This window comes from Dendropsophus ebraccatus, chromosome 2, assembly GCF_027789765.1.
Source record: "Dendropsophus ebraccatus isolate aDenEbr1 chromosome 2, aDenEbr1.pat, whole genome shotgun sequence".
NCBI classification, from domain to species: Eukaryota; Metazoa; Chordata; class Amphibia; order Anura; family Hylidae; genus Dendropsophus; species Dendropsophus ebraccatus.
The window spans coordinates 62,749,121-62,763,510 of NC_091455.1; the positions used below are offsets into that span (position 1 = coordinate 62,749,121).

The 14,390-nt window shown below is 42.6% G+C and overlaps 1 protein-coding gene across 1 annotated transcript in view; it reads right to left on the reverse strand.

Annotated features, from left to right (window-relative positions):
- The window catches only part of DSG2 (desmoglein 2), a 34,471-nt gene extending 21,123 nt beyond the window's left edge, over nt 1-13,348 (reverse strand). Inside the window, exon 1 of the mRNA XM_069957668.1 lies at nt 13,104-13,348. Coding sequence (XP_069813769.1) covers nt 13,104-13,157 — 54 coding nt within the window. The 5' untranslated portion in view covers nt 13,158-13,348. The remainder of the gene's footprint in view (nt 1-13,103) is intronic.
- Nucleotides 13,349-14,390: the final 1,042 nt, after the last annotated feature.

Consider the following 14,390-nt stretch of genomic DNA (forward strand, 5'->3'; position numbering starts at 1 on the left):
CTGTTTCATGTCACTTGGATTTCACATGAGTAGTAACCATATCCCCTTCCTCAAAGCAAATCACAGGTCTAGTGAAAGAATTGTAGAAGTAAAAGGAGAGTAGGGTAAGAGCTTCCAGGCCTGGAGAATAACGTCAGACAGCAAGGCTATAGATCAGTTCCTAGAGACGCCTATAAACAAACCGGGCATCTACTTTACTGGCAAGATCTATTTCCTACTGCAGCTTCTGCTTTGCTTTCAAATCATCACACATTTTAGCCTTATTTGGGTATCAAAAATTGCAAAGTCACATGTTTTGACCTTTATTATTACAATGGGAAATCACCATCTAAAGTGTATGGGACCTCCTGACTCCGAAACCAGCAGATGATGTCAGGGGGAAAGAGAATAGAGCTGCTCCATCCTTTTATTATTGGGGAGATAGGCTGCTGCCAGGAAATGTCATTTTATCCTCACAGCATAAGGACGGTGAAGGCAAATGGCTGTGCTTACCTGGCAATTATTTTACCATGATACGGTGCTACTTATAGTGCATGCTACATGCCAGTGTGACTAGCCCATTCACAGTGTGATTTTCCTATTGTCTATGCATCTTCTGGCAAATTCTGGGTCACACAGCAGAGCAGATGCCATAACAGATAAACAGAGCAATCAAAGTGAACAAGGGTGCTGCTTACCATCACCAACCTTCTACTGGGAGGGTAGAATGATTTTGTCACTAGAGAGGTTCCATGGCCTCTTTATTCCAGAATTAGCACTACGCGTCTCCAGTTTCCCACAAAACCTCATCCAAACCCCTTTAATTTCAACAGAAAAGAAATATCATCGCTTTCGTGCTGTTTGAAGTACTGGGACAGTCTTTAGAGGCTTCTGCTTGCCCTACCGGCCTTGATTGATAGATCTCTCCCTATACCCAAATAGAGATCTGTCAATCAGTACTGGCAGGTGAGAAAAAGCCTTCAGGGGCCGACTCGCAATGACTCGGTTTCCTTTAAATGGTTATGCAAGAACAGTAATGGAATTGTTAATATTCTTATATATTGTTAAAGGAGAAGTCCAGCGATTTGAAAAATTTCACAGCTGGCAGGGTCAGGGGAGAATGTAATAAGCAATCAATACTTACCTCTCCTCCTACCCGTAAAGTGCCGGTTCCCAAGCTCTGGGGCCCCCACCACAATGCCTGTCCCAACTGATGGTCTGCCCGTTCAGCCAATCAGTGACTGCAGCGGGGGTCTGCCCCAGTCACTGACTTCCTGAGTGGGCAGATCAACTGGGCCATTATGTCAGTTGTGCAGGAAATCCCAGAGTGGCAATCCATTGCTGCAGCGGCAAGGGGAGAGGCTACGAAACCTAAGTGCATTCTCCAAAAATGAACAGTGACCTGAGCGTCAGAAGGTCACTTTCTGGCTGTGAAAGCTCCGGGTGTTTAAAATAAACATATCCATAGACCCCTATTTATTGTCGGAGGCTAGAATGAACATAGGATACTTTGAGCTTTTCATTTATTTGCTTTATGGAATAGTGTAGTAGACTTTGTCAAATATATACCATGCGTTATCAAGACATGTAGATAGTATAAGGGGAGGCAAGCTTTCTAAAACACAATCCGTTTTAATGGGGGTCATTGAATTTCTCTGAATATGCCACAATACATTGCTGAATGTGTGTGTTTAAATATAGGCCATGCATGCCAAACATAAGCTCAATGTTACGGAATATTAGCCAAGCTTCTTTGTACTCTTAGGGCCCTATTACACACTATGTAATATGCCTAACAATAAGCCAGAGACTGAGAAAACACTAAGGCCGGGTTTACATTTATCAATTGCATCCGTTTCAGAAAGTGAAAAGCTGTCATGCGGCTTTCTATCAACAGGTAGGCCATAAGGCAGAACACATTCTGATGTATGGGGTGTTTGGCAATCCAACAGCACTATTAGCAAACCGGATGCTTAAAACCGTCCCCTTGAAATGATAAGGATGAGTTTAAAGATGTGTTACCCTTTGGCACTTTTCTACTGTGCCGGAGGGAAACAACACCGAATCACCAGATGAATGTAAACCCGGCCTTATAACTTGGCTGATTGCACGGTTTTGACACACACAAAAAAAAAAAAGTTCACGTTGGGATACTAAAATATATATATATATATAAAAAACATAGCTGCGGTACAATTAACACACCAAGAGGTAACTTTGTTTCTTCACCTACAGACTCAAAGGTGTAAGGTTACTCTAAAGACAGGCCTGTCAAGTTCTGTGTAAAAAGGATGTCTAGATCCAGTGCTGAATTTGGAGGCCATGTTCCCTGGCATAGTAGTGAACTTATAATAATTATCTATTAGGTTACCAATAATAGTAAAAGCTTGCAGTACGATCACGAGTTAATCAAATAGTAACTGTGAACTGCTTAGATGGCATAATGGACTTTGTTTAAGATTTGACCTTGAAAGAAGGACAGACATGCGCAATAGAGAATTCTAACAAAACCATATAAAAATCACTATAACAAAATATGTTTATCCTGTTAACCATAGTGCTATAGTAATTTGGAATATATAATATATGCATGCTTTACTTATCTCTTATGTGTAGATTTATATTCAAAGTATGTTCTAATGTATTCAAGGAAAGCTGCGGGTGGATTTCCCTGACTTCATTATACAGTACGTACACCTGTGTTATGTTTCCCTATGATATAGCTTTGTTAGCCTTAGCCTTTTTTTTTTTTTTTTGGAGAGGAGCGGGGCTTGTTAATTTTCTATAATGTATATAGTGTGTACGTGTCAGATTGGTCCTCTATTCAGGTGATGCCCCAGCCACTTCTATAACATGCTGGCAATGACAGAGGTTAGTGGATGTAATAAATAGCAATTCACCACTTTTACTAAAAGGTCACGTTGAACATCAGGCAGAGCACAGAACCTGCGTTATATAACACAGCCACCCACAATTTCAGTTATACGTCATTTTTAGACAGACTCACTTTTCAGCTTAGCATTAGCTGTGGCAAAATTCCTTTTCTTTCTACTGTCCCTCCCAACCCAGAGGCAAACTTGTACATTCTTCTTTAGACCAAAGCATTTATAGCAAAACATATATTTCCACTAATCTAAAGGACATCAATCAAATGCGCTGTGCACAATGCAGCTTTTATTGTGTGTATGTATATAGAATCTCACTTGCTAATAGCACGCCCACTCCTGATTAGCAGATAAAGGACAGAGTATTGGGGTATGGGTTGTTGGGTCAAGTTACAGGATCCTCACTCATCTAGTTTGTAGGAAACACCAGTATCACAGATATAAAATGAAGGCATAGACTAGGGCCCTATTCCACCGGACGATTATTGTTTAGATTTGAACGATTTAATGGTAATCTGAACGATAATCATCCGGTGGAATAGGGCCCTTACCCATGTGAAGTACATAAAAACAAAAACATGCAAAATCATCCGGATGCAGATGAGCCCCAATGAATGGGCTAAATCCTTGTCAGGAGTGAGGGAACTTTTGCTATGTTTATTTCATATTGGATATTGTGGACTTATTATAGCCAAGTGGAAATGTTCAACGGGGATTTGGCCTTTTTCATAATTATTCTTCACACAACTTATAATAAACACCTCCTATAAAGCCTATGTAATCTAGAATATGTATATATGGTAGAATCAACTTTATTGTAAATTGACCTGTCACTTGGAATAAATGGCTCTGTTTTGCCTTTAGGCTATACATATGTTATACACTAGCAGTCCTGGATACATTATCTGACATTAGCAGCGGAGAACCACCAATTTTGCATGCTGCTGCCGACTAGACTGAGGGTTATTTTCTATATTGTGAGAATATGTCTTGAAGTCCTCCAAACTGGGTGCAGGATTTTTTTTTTCGTTAGCCCGCCTAACCGTAACCTTGCTCTAAGGAGAGCTTGCGACTGTACAATGAGCTGTTCCAATATAGCAGAACTATAGTCTTTATTCCAGTGTGAGAAATGAGGCAGTTGCTTGGAGCCTCTGAAGGTGTGAAATTGTAAAAACGTTTTACCAGTGTCGCCACGACATGTGTCTGCCTATGGCCTCCAAGCAGGACGAATACATACTGTCGTAGTGGATTTGCTGACAACAAAACCACTGATCCGTTGGCATGGGCAGTCCAGAGAGCGTCTATAGTTCTATTGTGCTCCCGATTTGTGAATGTGGAAGCCTGGACTAAACTTTTTGCAGTCCAGGGTGCAGGCAAATGCACGGACCATGGAAGTGTGCATTGGCCCATAGAACAGAATGGGTCCTATATAATCTGTAATTGAAGAGAGTAAACAGACTAGGAGATCTCTCACTAATCATAGTCACTGGCGCCACATGGTACAGTGTATAGAAACTAAACACAATATCTGTCTTCTATTCAGGTTGTGTAAAGTAGATTCCTTACTACAACCTAAGTTACACTTTTTTAGGTGTGTTTATAAGATACACAAATAAGAAAATTATTAAGAACCATTACAGGTTTTGGCTGCAAAATACTGACCAAACTACTAAGAAAAATACTGTGTGGGAATATAGTTTCTGTCAGGCACATAGCCTGGAGATAAACCGCAGCACAATCCTACAGTGCCATTCAGCTACTCATTTTAAGCAGTAGTAGTCATCACTCCGCAGTATTGTCAGTAATCATGTCCTCTTCATAGAGATGTTTTATTTATTCATTTATTTTTAACTTCACTGTTATAAAAAAAAAAAGTTAGGGAATTGCATGGGTTGACGGCTACCAGGCAGTTAGTTTTTTTTTTGCATTGCCTACAAAAGTGTTATTGTGGCTTTAGAAATTTGATACAGACAATCTCTACCTATTCTGTTACAGATAGCAGGTCTACCAGACATTTCACATCACTGAAGTCTTTAGCTGGAGGCCAAAACGCCACTTTGAGGGGAGCAGAGAGAAGGCACCGCGTTTGTTACTTGTTAGATCACACTTTCTTTTTTCTAAGGCAACAGCACTCAGGTCAATGAGATTGGGACTTTCTCCACCACTGACATTTAAGAAATATTTACAGGATATGCCATGAAAGTCTGCAAAGTTAAGTTTCCTAATTTTGGGAATCTCAGGAACAATGGTGCTCTGACTAGTGTCAGCATTTGACTCCCGGTGTCTGGAGAAGTTTATTGCCAACCTAGAGAGTCCAGGAAAATGTGGATACAGACATAGGCTGTTCACATGGCGTAAGACACCGGCCGTTCCATGAACCGGCCGGGTCACGGAACGACCGGTATCAGAGAAGATCATCCCAGCCGGTACTGCAGGACCGGCCGGATGACCTTAACTGTTGCTGAATTCGGATGCCGACACATCTGTGCCCGCCCGCATCCAAGTTTACCGCTATACACAATAGAGCACGAATGTGATGATGGACAGACCGAAAAGTCCAGGGACATATAACATCTGACAGCTGAGCAAGTGATTCTAATGGTTTTCAAGCTACCACCTAGTCTAAATGCACAAAATAAAAAAAAAATAAAAAAAAAACAAACATTGCTATTGTTAGCCATATCAATCAGTGACAGTTGTTTGACACCATCTTGTATAGTGCATATGCCGCTACGGTACTTCTAATGTCCATTAGGTTGCAGGAGATATTGTAGGACATGGCAGTCATGCTTTCAGCAGATTAGGAAGACTTATAGCTTGCAATGTATAATATTCCTTTAAGGGCCCTTCAGAAACAGGTGTATTACACTGGTATTTAAAGAGAAACTGTCTACCCTCCTGACCTTTTCGGTAATTCAGTATTTCCCATCAAACAACAATTTTGGATCACGTTTTCTGTGTGTTCACACTGAGTGTTCTGACTTTTTCTATTTTAACATGTTTTTTTTAAATTTTTTTATTGGTGAACTCGAACAGAAGTTGAAAGTTAAAACATAATAAAAATGCACAGTATAAACCCAGCCCTACTGTGCTTTGTGGCGTTCCTAAGATATTCCTTCTGAATATTTATAAATTAATTGACAACGTAAAGGGGTTATTCCAACATCAAAAGGTATATCCTATCCACAGTATAGGGAGTATCTAGCTTAATGTGTGGGCTTGACCACTGGGACCACCACTGTTCCTGACAAAGGTCTCTTGTCCCCTATTTATTCTCTATGAGATTTCCAGGCATTTCAGATAGGCTTTCTAAATGAGTGATTTTTATGCTGCGTTTACACGAAACGATAATTGGCCCGATCGTATGGTTAACGATGTTGGAGTAACGTTTTTTTTTTTTTCAGAACGATCAGCGTTTAGACGGTACGATATATCTTACTGAAAATTCGTTTTGTGATCGTTTAAGCCTATCTAACACATTGGTTAAATCGGCGAATGACTGTTCACACGGAACGATCTGCAAATTTTTTGCTAACGATCAACGACCATTTGAGAACATGTTCAAAGATCAAAATAAACGATTTCTCGCTCGTCGTTTGATCGTTCGCTGCGTTTACACGTACGATTATCGTTCGAATTCGATCGTTGTTGCGCAAATTTGCACGCAGCATTACATGGCTCAATGATTGTGTAGCCAGGGCTGCATCAACAACCATTGTTAGGGTGCCTTTACAAAGAGATTTATCTAACAGATTTTTGAAGCCAAAGCCAGGAATGGATTTGAGAGGAGGAGAAATCTCAGTCTTTCCTTTATGACCTGTTCTGTTTATAGTCTGTTTCTGGCTTTGGCTTAAAAAATCTGTCAGATAAATCTCTCTGTGTAAAGGCACACTTAGGAAGCACATCCCTTTGCCAGGTGAGAGAAGCGGCCAACCAACAAAGATTTTTAGGGCCTCATGAACCCAGCGATCAGCTGATAGATGGGCAATTGCTGTTCGGCCAATAATTGCCCAAGGTTTATTAAACTTTTTTTTCTTGCCTCACCAGACAGACCAACATGATGCGCCTGCGACTCACCAAACAATTTACCTTTGATTTGTCTCCTGAACTCTGTATAACATTATAACGAGTCAGTGTCTTGCTAAACCAGAGACTATTGCAGCTTGTGGTCACCTCTGTGAAATCTTCCTCCCCAGCTATGGCTCACCAACACCACATCAGCCATTTTTTTCAAACAGCAGTTTTTAAGGGATGGAAATACTGACTAGAAAAACGGCTGAAAATTAATGTGTGCATGCGCTGATGGCCATTTTATTATTGAGTTAAAGCCATACAGTCTACTTACGGCCCTGTGGGCAGGAATGGACAGTTGCATGAGCAATTGCTGGAGCGTTTGTGTGGCCATTCACTTTCATTACTGAATGAGGATTTTTTTAGGTCTGCTCAAAACAGTCATCGGCTTTGTAGGGTATTAGCTCATTCACTGTAATGACCACTGGGTAATAATTGGAAACAAGTCATTGTTTAACAGGAAATCCCCCATGTTAAAGAACATTTTTATTTACAGTTTAGTACTGAAGTCTTACTATAGAAGTACAAAAACACAGAACACAAATAGTTAAACCTTTTAGGTCAAATGTAGTGGAGGATCGTAAATAACAGATGTAAAGAGTGTCTGTCACAAGGTGTGGTAACATTCTTCATGGGCCTTCCCTGGAGGCATCACCTAGTAGCGAAAACTTCTAGAAAACTACTAACTGTATGGTATGCGCACATGCTAAAAAACATTTTGAACAATGCTGTTTAAACAATGCAGATTTTTTAAAATGTGAATCTGAAATTGTTTTATCCTTCTCCCCAACATGGATTGTTTGGAGGTAGATCAGCCCCATGGAAGGCCATGCTACCAGTCACCTTTTGGGTCTGTACTATTAACCATTTATTAGACATGTCCCAACACCCCTTTTTAGCAAGTTCTCATGTTATTATCAGACTTTTTTTCTGGCAAAATTTGTCTCAGCCTAAAAATCTTAATCTGCCACCAAACCCTCATCTGAGGTTTATGCCACAGATAGATCCACAGATTTTTTCCAACAGAAAAACACATAATCTAAACAAAAACTTAGTGGAGCCTTCAAAAGCCAAATTATAATGGAAAATAAAATGTTTTCTAGTGTCTTTACACTGAAATGGCGTTTGAGCGAAAGCCAGAAATTATTCTAAAAGGAGCAAAAGACTTTACCCTTCTACTCTTTTTTGCATATACTCCAGTTATTGGACTTTTGAGCCAAGAGTGGATCCAGCAGGAAGGAGAAGTATCCCTCCTCTGTATTATCTATTCCTACTAAATCCACTTCTGGCTTTAGCTCAAAAATTAAATAAAATCTGTCACAAAAAGACGTGTGTAAAATCCCCTAAAGGCCCCTTAAAGGGAACCTGTCACCCCCCGTGCCGGGGTGACAGGCTCCCGACCCCCCGTTAGAGCCCCTATACTCACCTAATCCCGCCGGGTCCCGCTTCTGGAGGTGGTCAGGTGATGAAGATCTCAGCCGCTGCAGCCCGGCGCGCGCTGAGAGATGAGTCCAACACCCATAGAGAATGACAGGAGAGTCCAGCGCTCCGTCATTCTTTATGAGCGTTGGACTCATCTCTCAGTGCGCGCGCCGGGCTGCAGCGGCTTAGATCTCCGGGACCCGACCGAATCCAGAAGCGGGACCCGGCGGGATTAGGTGAGTATAGGGGGCTCTAACGGGGGGTCAGGAGCATGTCACCCCGGCACAGGGGGTGACAGGTTCCCTTTAAAGACCTAAGCCATGCTGTAACCAAGTGCTGATCTCCTACTTCTATGCTTGGTAATAGACAAAAAGGCGGCATAATAATTGCAAGATTGGTCATCGGCCCCCGGCTTAAAGGGAATCTGTCAATCACAATTTAAATCAAGGAGACACATTGCACCTTTCATATATCTGTCTGCGCTTCCAAAATGTAGAAACATTCTTTTATTAGGGAGTACAAAAAGTCAGAGGTTTTCCTAAAATCCTGAAGTTCAGCATGATGTAACACCTCCCTACTCCTCTTCCCATATTGGACCCAACTTCCAGGTGTCAACCAAGCAGGAAGGAGATCTGGCTTGTAGCTATTCAGGAGCTTGGAAAAGCCTTTTTGACTGGATGGACATATGAAACGTACTAGAGATCTCCCATATCTAACAGTCCTCTAATAGTGTCAGCAGTTTGGAACATGGATTACAGGTGACACAGGAAGCTGTGCGGTCAATGGCAGATTTTTTGATGTGTCAGAAGTGATCAGCCAATGAAGAAGCGTTTGCTGATCGCTGGCTTTATTGTATAGGGTAATATCTGCCTGATTGAGCAGAAAATCGGCCCATGTAATAAGACCTTTAGGGCTGGAATCGCATGTTACCTGTAATGTAGTCTTTCACAGAAAGCTACAGAAGAGGATACACAAGCAGAAAAAGGACAACAGTCTCTTGTTGGATCCACTTCTGGCTTTGAATTATAAAAGGCACATCAGATTCCACCCCACGGCAGAATTTATACATTTTTGCAACTCTTATAGAACATTGACACGCAACATGTTTAATGATGTCTTCAGTCACTTAATTATATTGATTTACACAGCACCAAATCCGCAGGAAATGCAATACATGTGAATGTACTCTTAAAGGGGGATTCTCATCTTGTCTTGTTAAATATGTTTCCAAATACATTCAATTAGCAAACCTGTCTCGTCCTGATATGCTGCTCTTTCCCTCCCTTTGTTGACAGCTTGTTGTATGTAGGTTCCCAACCACCACTCTGCTCTAAAAGCAGCGTCCTGGCTGGTGAATATATTTTATCTATCTATAATGTAGATGCATATATACTTTACCAGAGTGGTGGTTGGTAACCTAGACAGTGTGCTGTCATTAATGGGAGGAAAAGAGCAGCATATTAGGAGGAGGAAAGTGTGCCAAATGAAAAATATCCTTGCAGATTTAAACCTGAGAAGCCTATAGGTTTAACTGTGTTAGTTAAGATGAGAATACCCCTTTAAAGCGACTCTGTACCCACAATCTGTCCCCCCCAAATCACTTGTACCTTGGGATAGCTGCTTTTAATCCAAGATCTGTCCTGGGGTCTGTTTGGCAGGGGATGCAGTTTTTCTCCTAAAAACAACTTTTAATCCTGCAGCCCTGTGTCTAATGGCCGGGGCTTACATTTGTATATGCATTAGGCTGGCACCACCTCTCCCTCCTTTCTCCCTACCCTCATCATTAGGAATGATCGAGGAACATTTACTGCTGTTTGAGCTTTGCACAGGTGTATTAACGATCCAGCCCATGTGCCGGGCTCACACAGCTGACGAATAGGAAGCAATCTGCCTACAGCTTTCCTAATGATGAGGAGGGCGGAGAGGAAGGACAGAGAGGGTGTGCCAGCCTAATGCATATACAAATGTAAGCCCTGGCCGTTAGACACAGCGCTGCCGGATTAAAAGTTGTTTTTATGACAATAACTGCATCACCTGCCAAACGGACCCCAGGACAGATCTTGGATTAAAAGCAGCTATCCGAAGGTACAAGTGGTTTGGGGGGGTCAGATTGTGGGTACAAAGTCGCTAAGACAAACTGAGAAAAAGTAAGGAACATCAGTTTGTTCTTTATGCTTTCATCCTTTTGGATCTACTTATGACTGGTAATGGAACTGCACCAAAAACTGCATGTGTGAATACAGTGTAATGGAAATGTGCATTAAAAGAGAAGTCTGGCAAAATTTTTTATTAAAGTATTGTATTGCCCCCCACAAGTTATACAAATTACCAATATACACTTAGAAGGGGAAATGCTCATAAAGTGCTTTTTTCCCTGCACTTACTACTGCATCAAGGCTTCACTTCCTGGATAACATGGTGATGTCACGACCCGACTCCCAGAGCTGTGCGGCTGTGGCTGCTGGAGAGGATGATGGCAGAGAGATGCTCAGTGTCCCTCCAGTGTCCTGTGTCCCTCAGTGTCCCCCTGCCATCATCCTCTCCAGCAGCCACAGCCCGCACAGCTCTGGGAGTCGGGTCGTGACATCACCATGTTATCCAGGAAGTGAAGCCTTGATGCAGTAGTAAGTGCAGGGGAAAAAAGCACTTTATAAGCATTTCCTGTAATAAGTGTATATTGGTAATTTGTATAACTTTTGGGGGGCAATACAATACTTTAATAAAACATTTTGCCAGACTTCTTCTTTACAGAGCTTTTCTGGGAAACAAAATTTCAGCTTAACATGTTAAAATAATAAATGTCCCAATATACTAACCTTTCAAACATCTCCCCACCCCTGTGCTGTTTCTGCTCAGCTCCCAAGCTGCGTCTATTTTTATTCTCCTATGTGATACCATATCAGTATAGCATGCCGCGCTGATATCACTATAAGAAGCTAATCAAAAAATGTGCCTGCTGCTGGGCACTGTGGTAAAATATGAAAAGAAGCTATATCTACCAGTATGATCCACACCCAGCACTGCCATCCCAGTTGACCCAGCTGGGCTATGTTTACTTGTCTATAGCAATGATGTACTGATAATCTGGTGCAGTCAGTCAGACCACCGATGCCTCTGATTGGCTATGGGAGAGGACAATGCAATTCTAGGTATATGGTGGGAGAAGCTAACAGTGACAGCAAATATGTTTTTACAATATATAATGACTATTAGGTTGGGCCTACACAACAACTCTGATTGCCGGACAAGTCTCATCCAAGTCAGGCAACCAAAATATTTTGCGTGACTTGCATTTACGCAACTTTATTACAGTTGTGACTAGGCTGCTAACAAAATAGCCAAGTCACAGTTGCATGCGAATTGCATTTAAGTCTATGGTAGCAAAGTCGCGTGAATCTTGCGACCTGTCAAAAAAAAAAAAACATCAAGGATTTTACTAACATTAGGTGTGACCTTTGAGCAATTAAAGTCACTATGCAGACCTAGCTTTAACCTAGAACATCCTTTTAATGGGCAACGATAGCAGGGGGGGGGGAATTCTCTAGCAATTTGTTTTTTTTCATTCAAATCAACTGGTGTCAGAAACTTGAAATTTACCTATATAAAAAAAAACAAAAAAAAAAACCTTAAGTCTTACCAGTACTTATCAGCTGCTGTAATAGATAACAGGACATACAGCAACTTATAAGTACTGGAAGAGTTGAGATTTTTTAATGGGAGTAAATAACAAATCTCTAGCACCAGTTGATTTGAAAGAAATAATTTTTCGCCAGAGTTGCCCTTTAAAGCAATAAAAGTTGTTTTTATGAGCAAATCAACTTCTCAATGGGAATAGTCACAAAGACAAGTAACAAAACAACCATCCCTTAAAAAAAAAAAAAAAAAAAGAAAGCAGTTGGCAGCGTGTACTGGAGCCGCAGGCGGGCGTTTTATAATCCTGTGTGAAAACTTTTGAGCAATTAACTGGTTCAAACATTGTTTGACTCCACTTTCCACAGCTTCGATATAAACAAAACAATAACAAAAAACAAACAGAAAAAAAAAAAAAATCAGTAAATAAAAATATATGAATAACTAAACAATGATACAGAGGAATAGCTGAAGAGCCATAAAATACAGAGGCTTAGTGAAGGAGATGTATACAAAGTAGCATCCCTTCTCCAGGCCTTTGTTTCCCAGCATTCCTCACATTTTTTCACAGGATACAAGACTGATTAATGACAAAACTCTATCAATGGTCACAGCACTGACCTACAGCGAAGCCGGAGACCAACTTTCCATTCCCACTAGCCATATACATAGGGTAAGAAGGTCATCATGGCTACTAAGAAAACCATATACTGAGGGCACCTGTATCTACATAGGAGAAGTTTAGGGAACACACAAGTATATACTGTTGTGTTCCAGTCCTAGCAGTATATCTAGGTGCCTCACTCAGGACCAGGAATTACACCCAATAAGATGGTGTCCATGCCATTCTACAACACTACAGTGCACAGCAGCAGGTAACATGATCCCTATGACCAGGGCAGTTACTCACCACATTGTATAACTCTACCCCTCTGTAACAAAGTACAACACAGGGGCCAAGTCCTAAGAAGTAGTCGGCACAGGGCTGGGATCTAGCAGCTGCTGTCCTACCACTCTCCCCATGCTGCGAGAGTCCCGGGCTACCTGGCCGGTGACAGGGTGTGGTCTCCCCGGTTACACAGTCCTCAGAGCCCCCAGCTCCGGGTGGTCACTCACCAGTAGCTGCAGTAGCAGCAGCCAGACGCCCCCAGCAGCCGGGCTCCGCTTCATCCTCAGTCCCAGTAAGGAAGGTGAGTGCCGCGCTGCAGGTACAGGTGCAGAGAGCAGCCGGGCACACCGCAAAATGGAGCCCTGTGGGAGAGGGGAGGAAAGGTGTAGTGTCTGGGGGAGGGGGACACGGAGCACAGAGGAGGAGGGACAGTGCTGACCAGGAGGGGACGGCCTAGCTCCCACAGCTCCGTGCTGGGCTCCAGGTGATGCTTCCCGCCCTCTGACTGATGTCACCATGTCGTAGTCATTAGGTGTGTCAGAAACCGGAGGGGGCTCTGCGCTTTCTATAGCAGCCTGAGAAGTTTTACTCTCTGTTTACAAGGGACCTTGGTGACTACCTTGGTGCTAGCAGCATATCAGGGATTGTTCATGGAGAGAAAACATGGCGGCTTCTGTCTGATCTGGAATTAATAATAGCTAGATGACCCTGTCATTAGTCCTGTATCAGGAGCCAGGCATATATCACCAGTCCTGTATCAGGAGCCAGGCATGTAGTCATACAGTCCTGTATCAGGAGCCAGGCATGTATCACCAGTCCTGTATCAGGAGCCAGGCATGTATCACCAGTCCTGTATCAGGAGCCAGGCATGTATCACCAGTCCTGTATCAGGAGCCAGGCATGTATCACCAGTCCTGTATCAGGAGCCAGGCATGTATCACCAGTCCTGTATCAGGAGCCAGGCATGTATCACCAGTCCTGTATCAGGAGCCAGGCATGTATCACCAGTCCTGTATCAGGAGCCAGGCATGTATCACCAGTCCTGTATCAGGAGCCAGGCATGTATCACCAGTCCTGTATCAGGAGCCAGGCATGTATCACCAGTCCTGTATCAGGAGCCAGGCATGTATCACCAGTCCTGTATCAGGAGCCAGGCATGTATCACCAGTCCTGTATCAGGAGCCAGGCATGTATCACCAGTCCTGTATCAGGAGCCAGGCATGTATCACCAGTCCTGTATCAGGAGCCAGGCATGTATCACCAGTCCTGTATCAGGAGCCAGGCATGTATCACCAGTCCTGTATCAGGAGCCAGGCATGTATCACCAGTCCTGTATCAGGAGCCAGGCATGTATCACCAGTCCTGTATCAGGAGCCAGGCATGTATCACCAGTCCTGTATCAGGAGCCAGGCATGTATCACCAGTCCTGTATCAGGAGCCAGGCATGTATCACCAGTCCTGTATAAGGAGCCAGGCATGTAGTCATACAGTCCTGTATCAGGAGCCAGGCATGT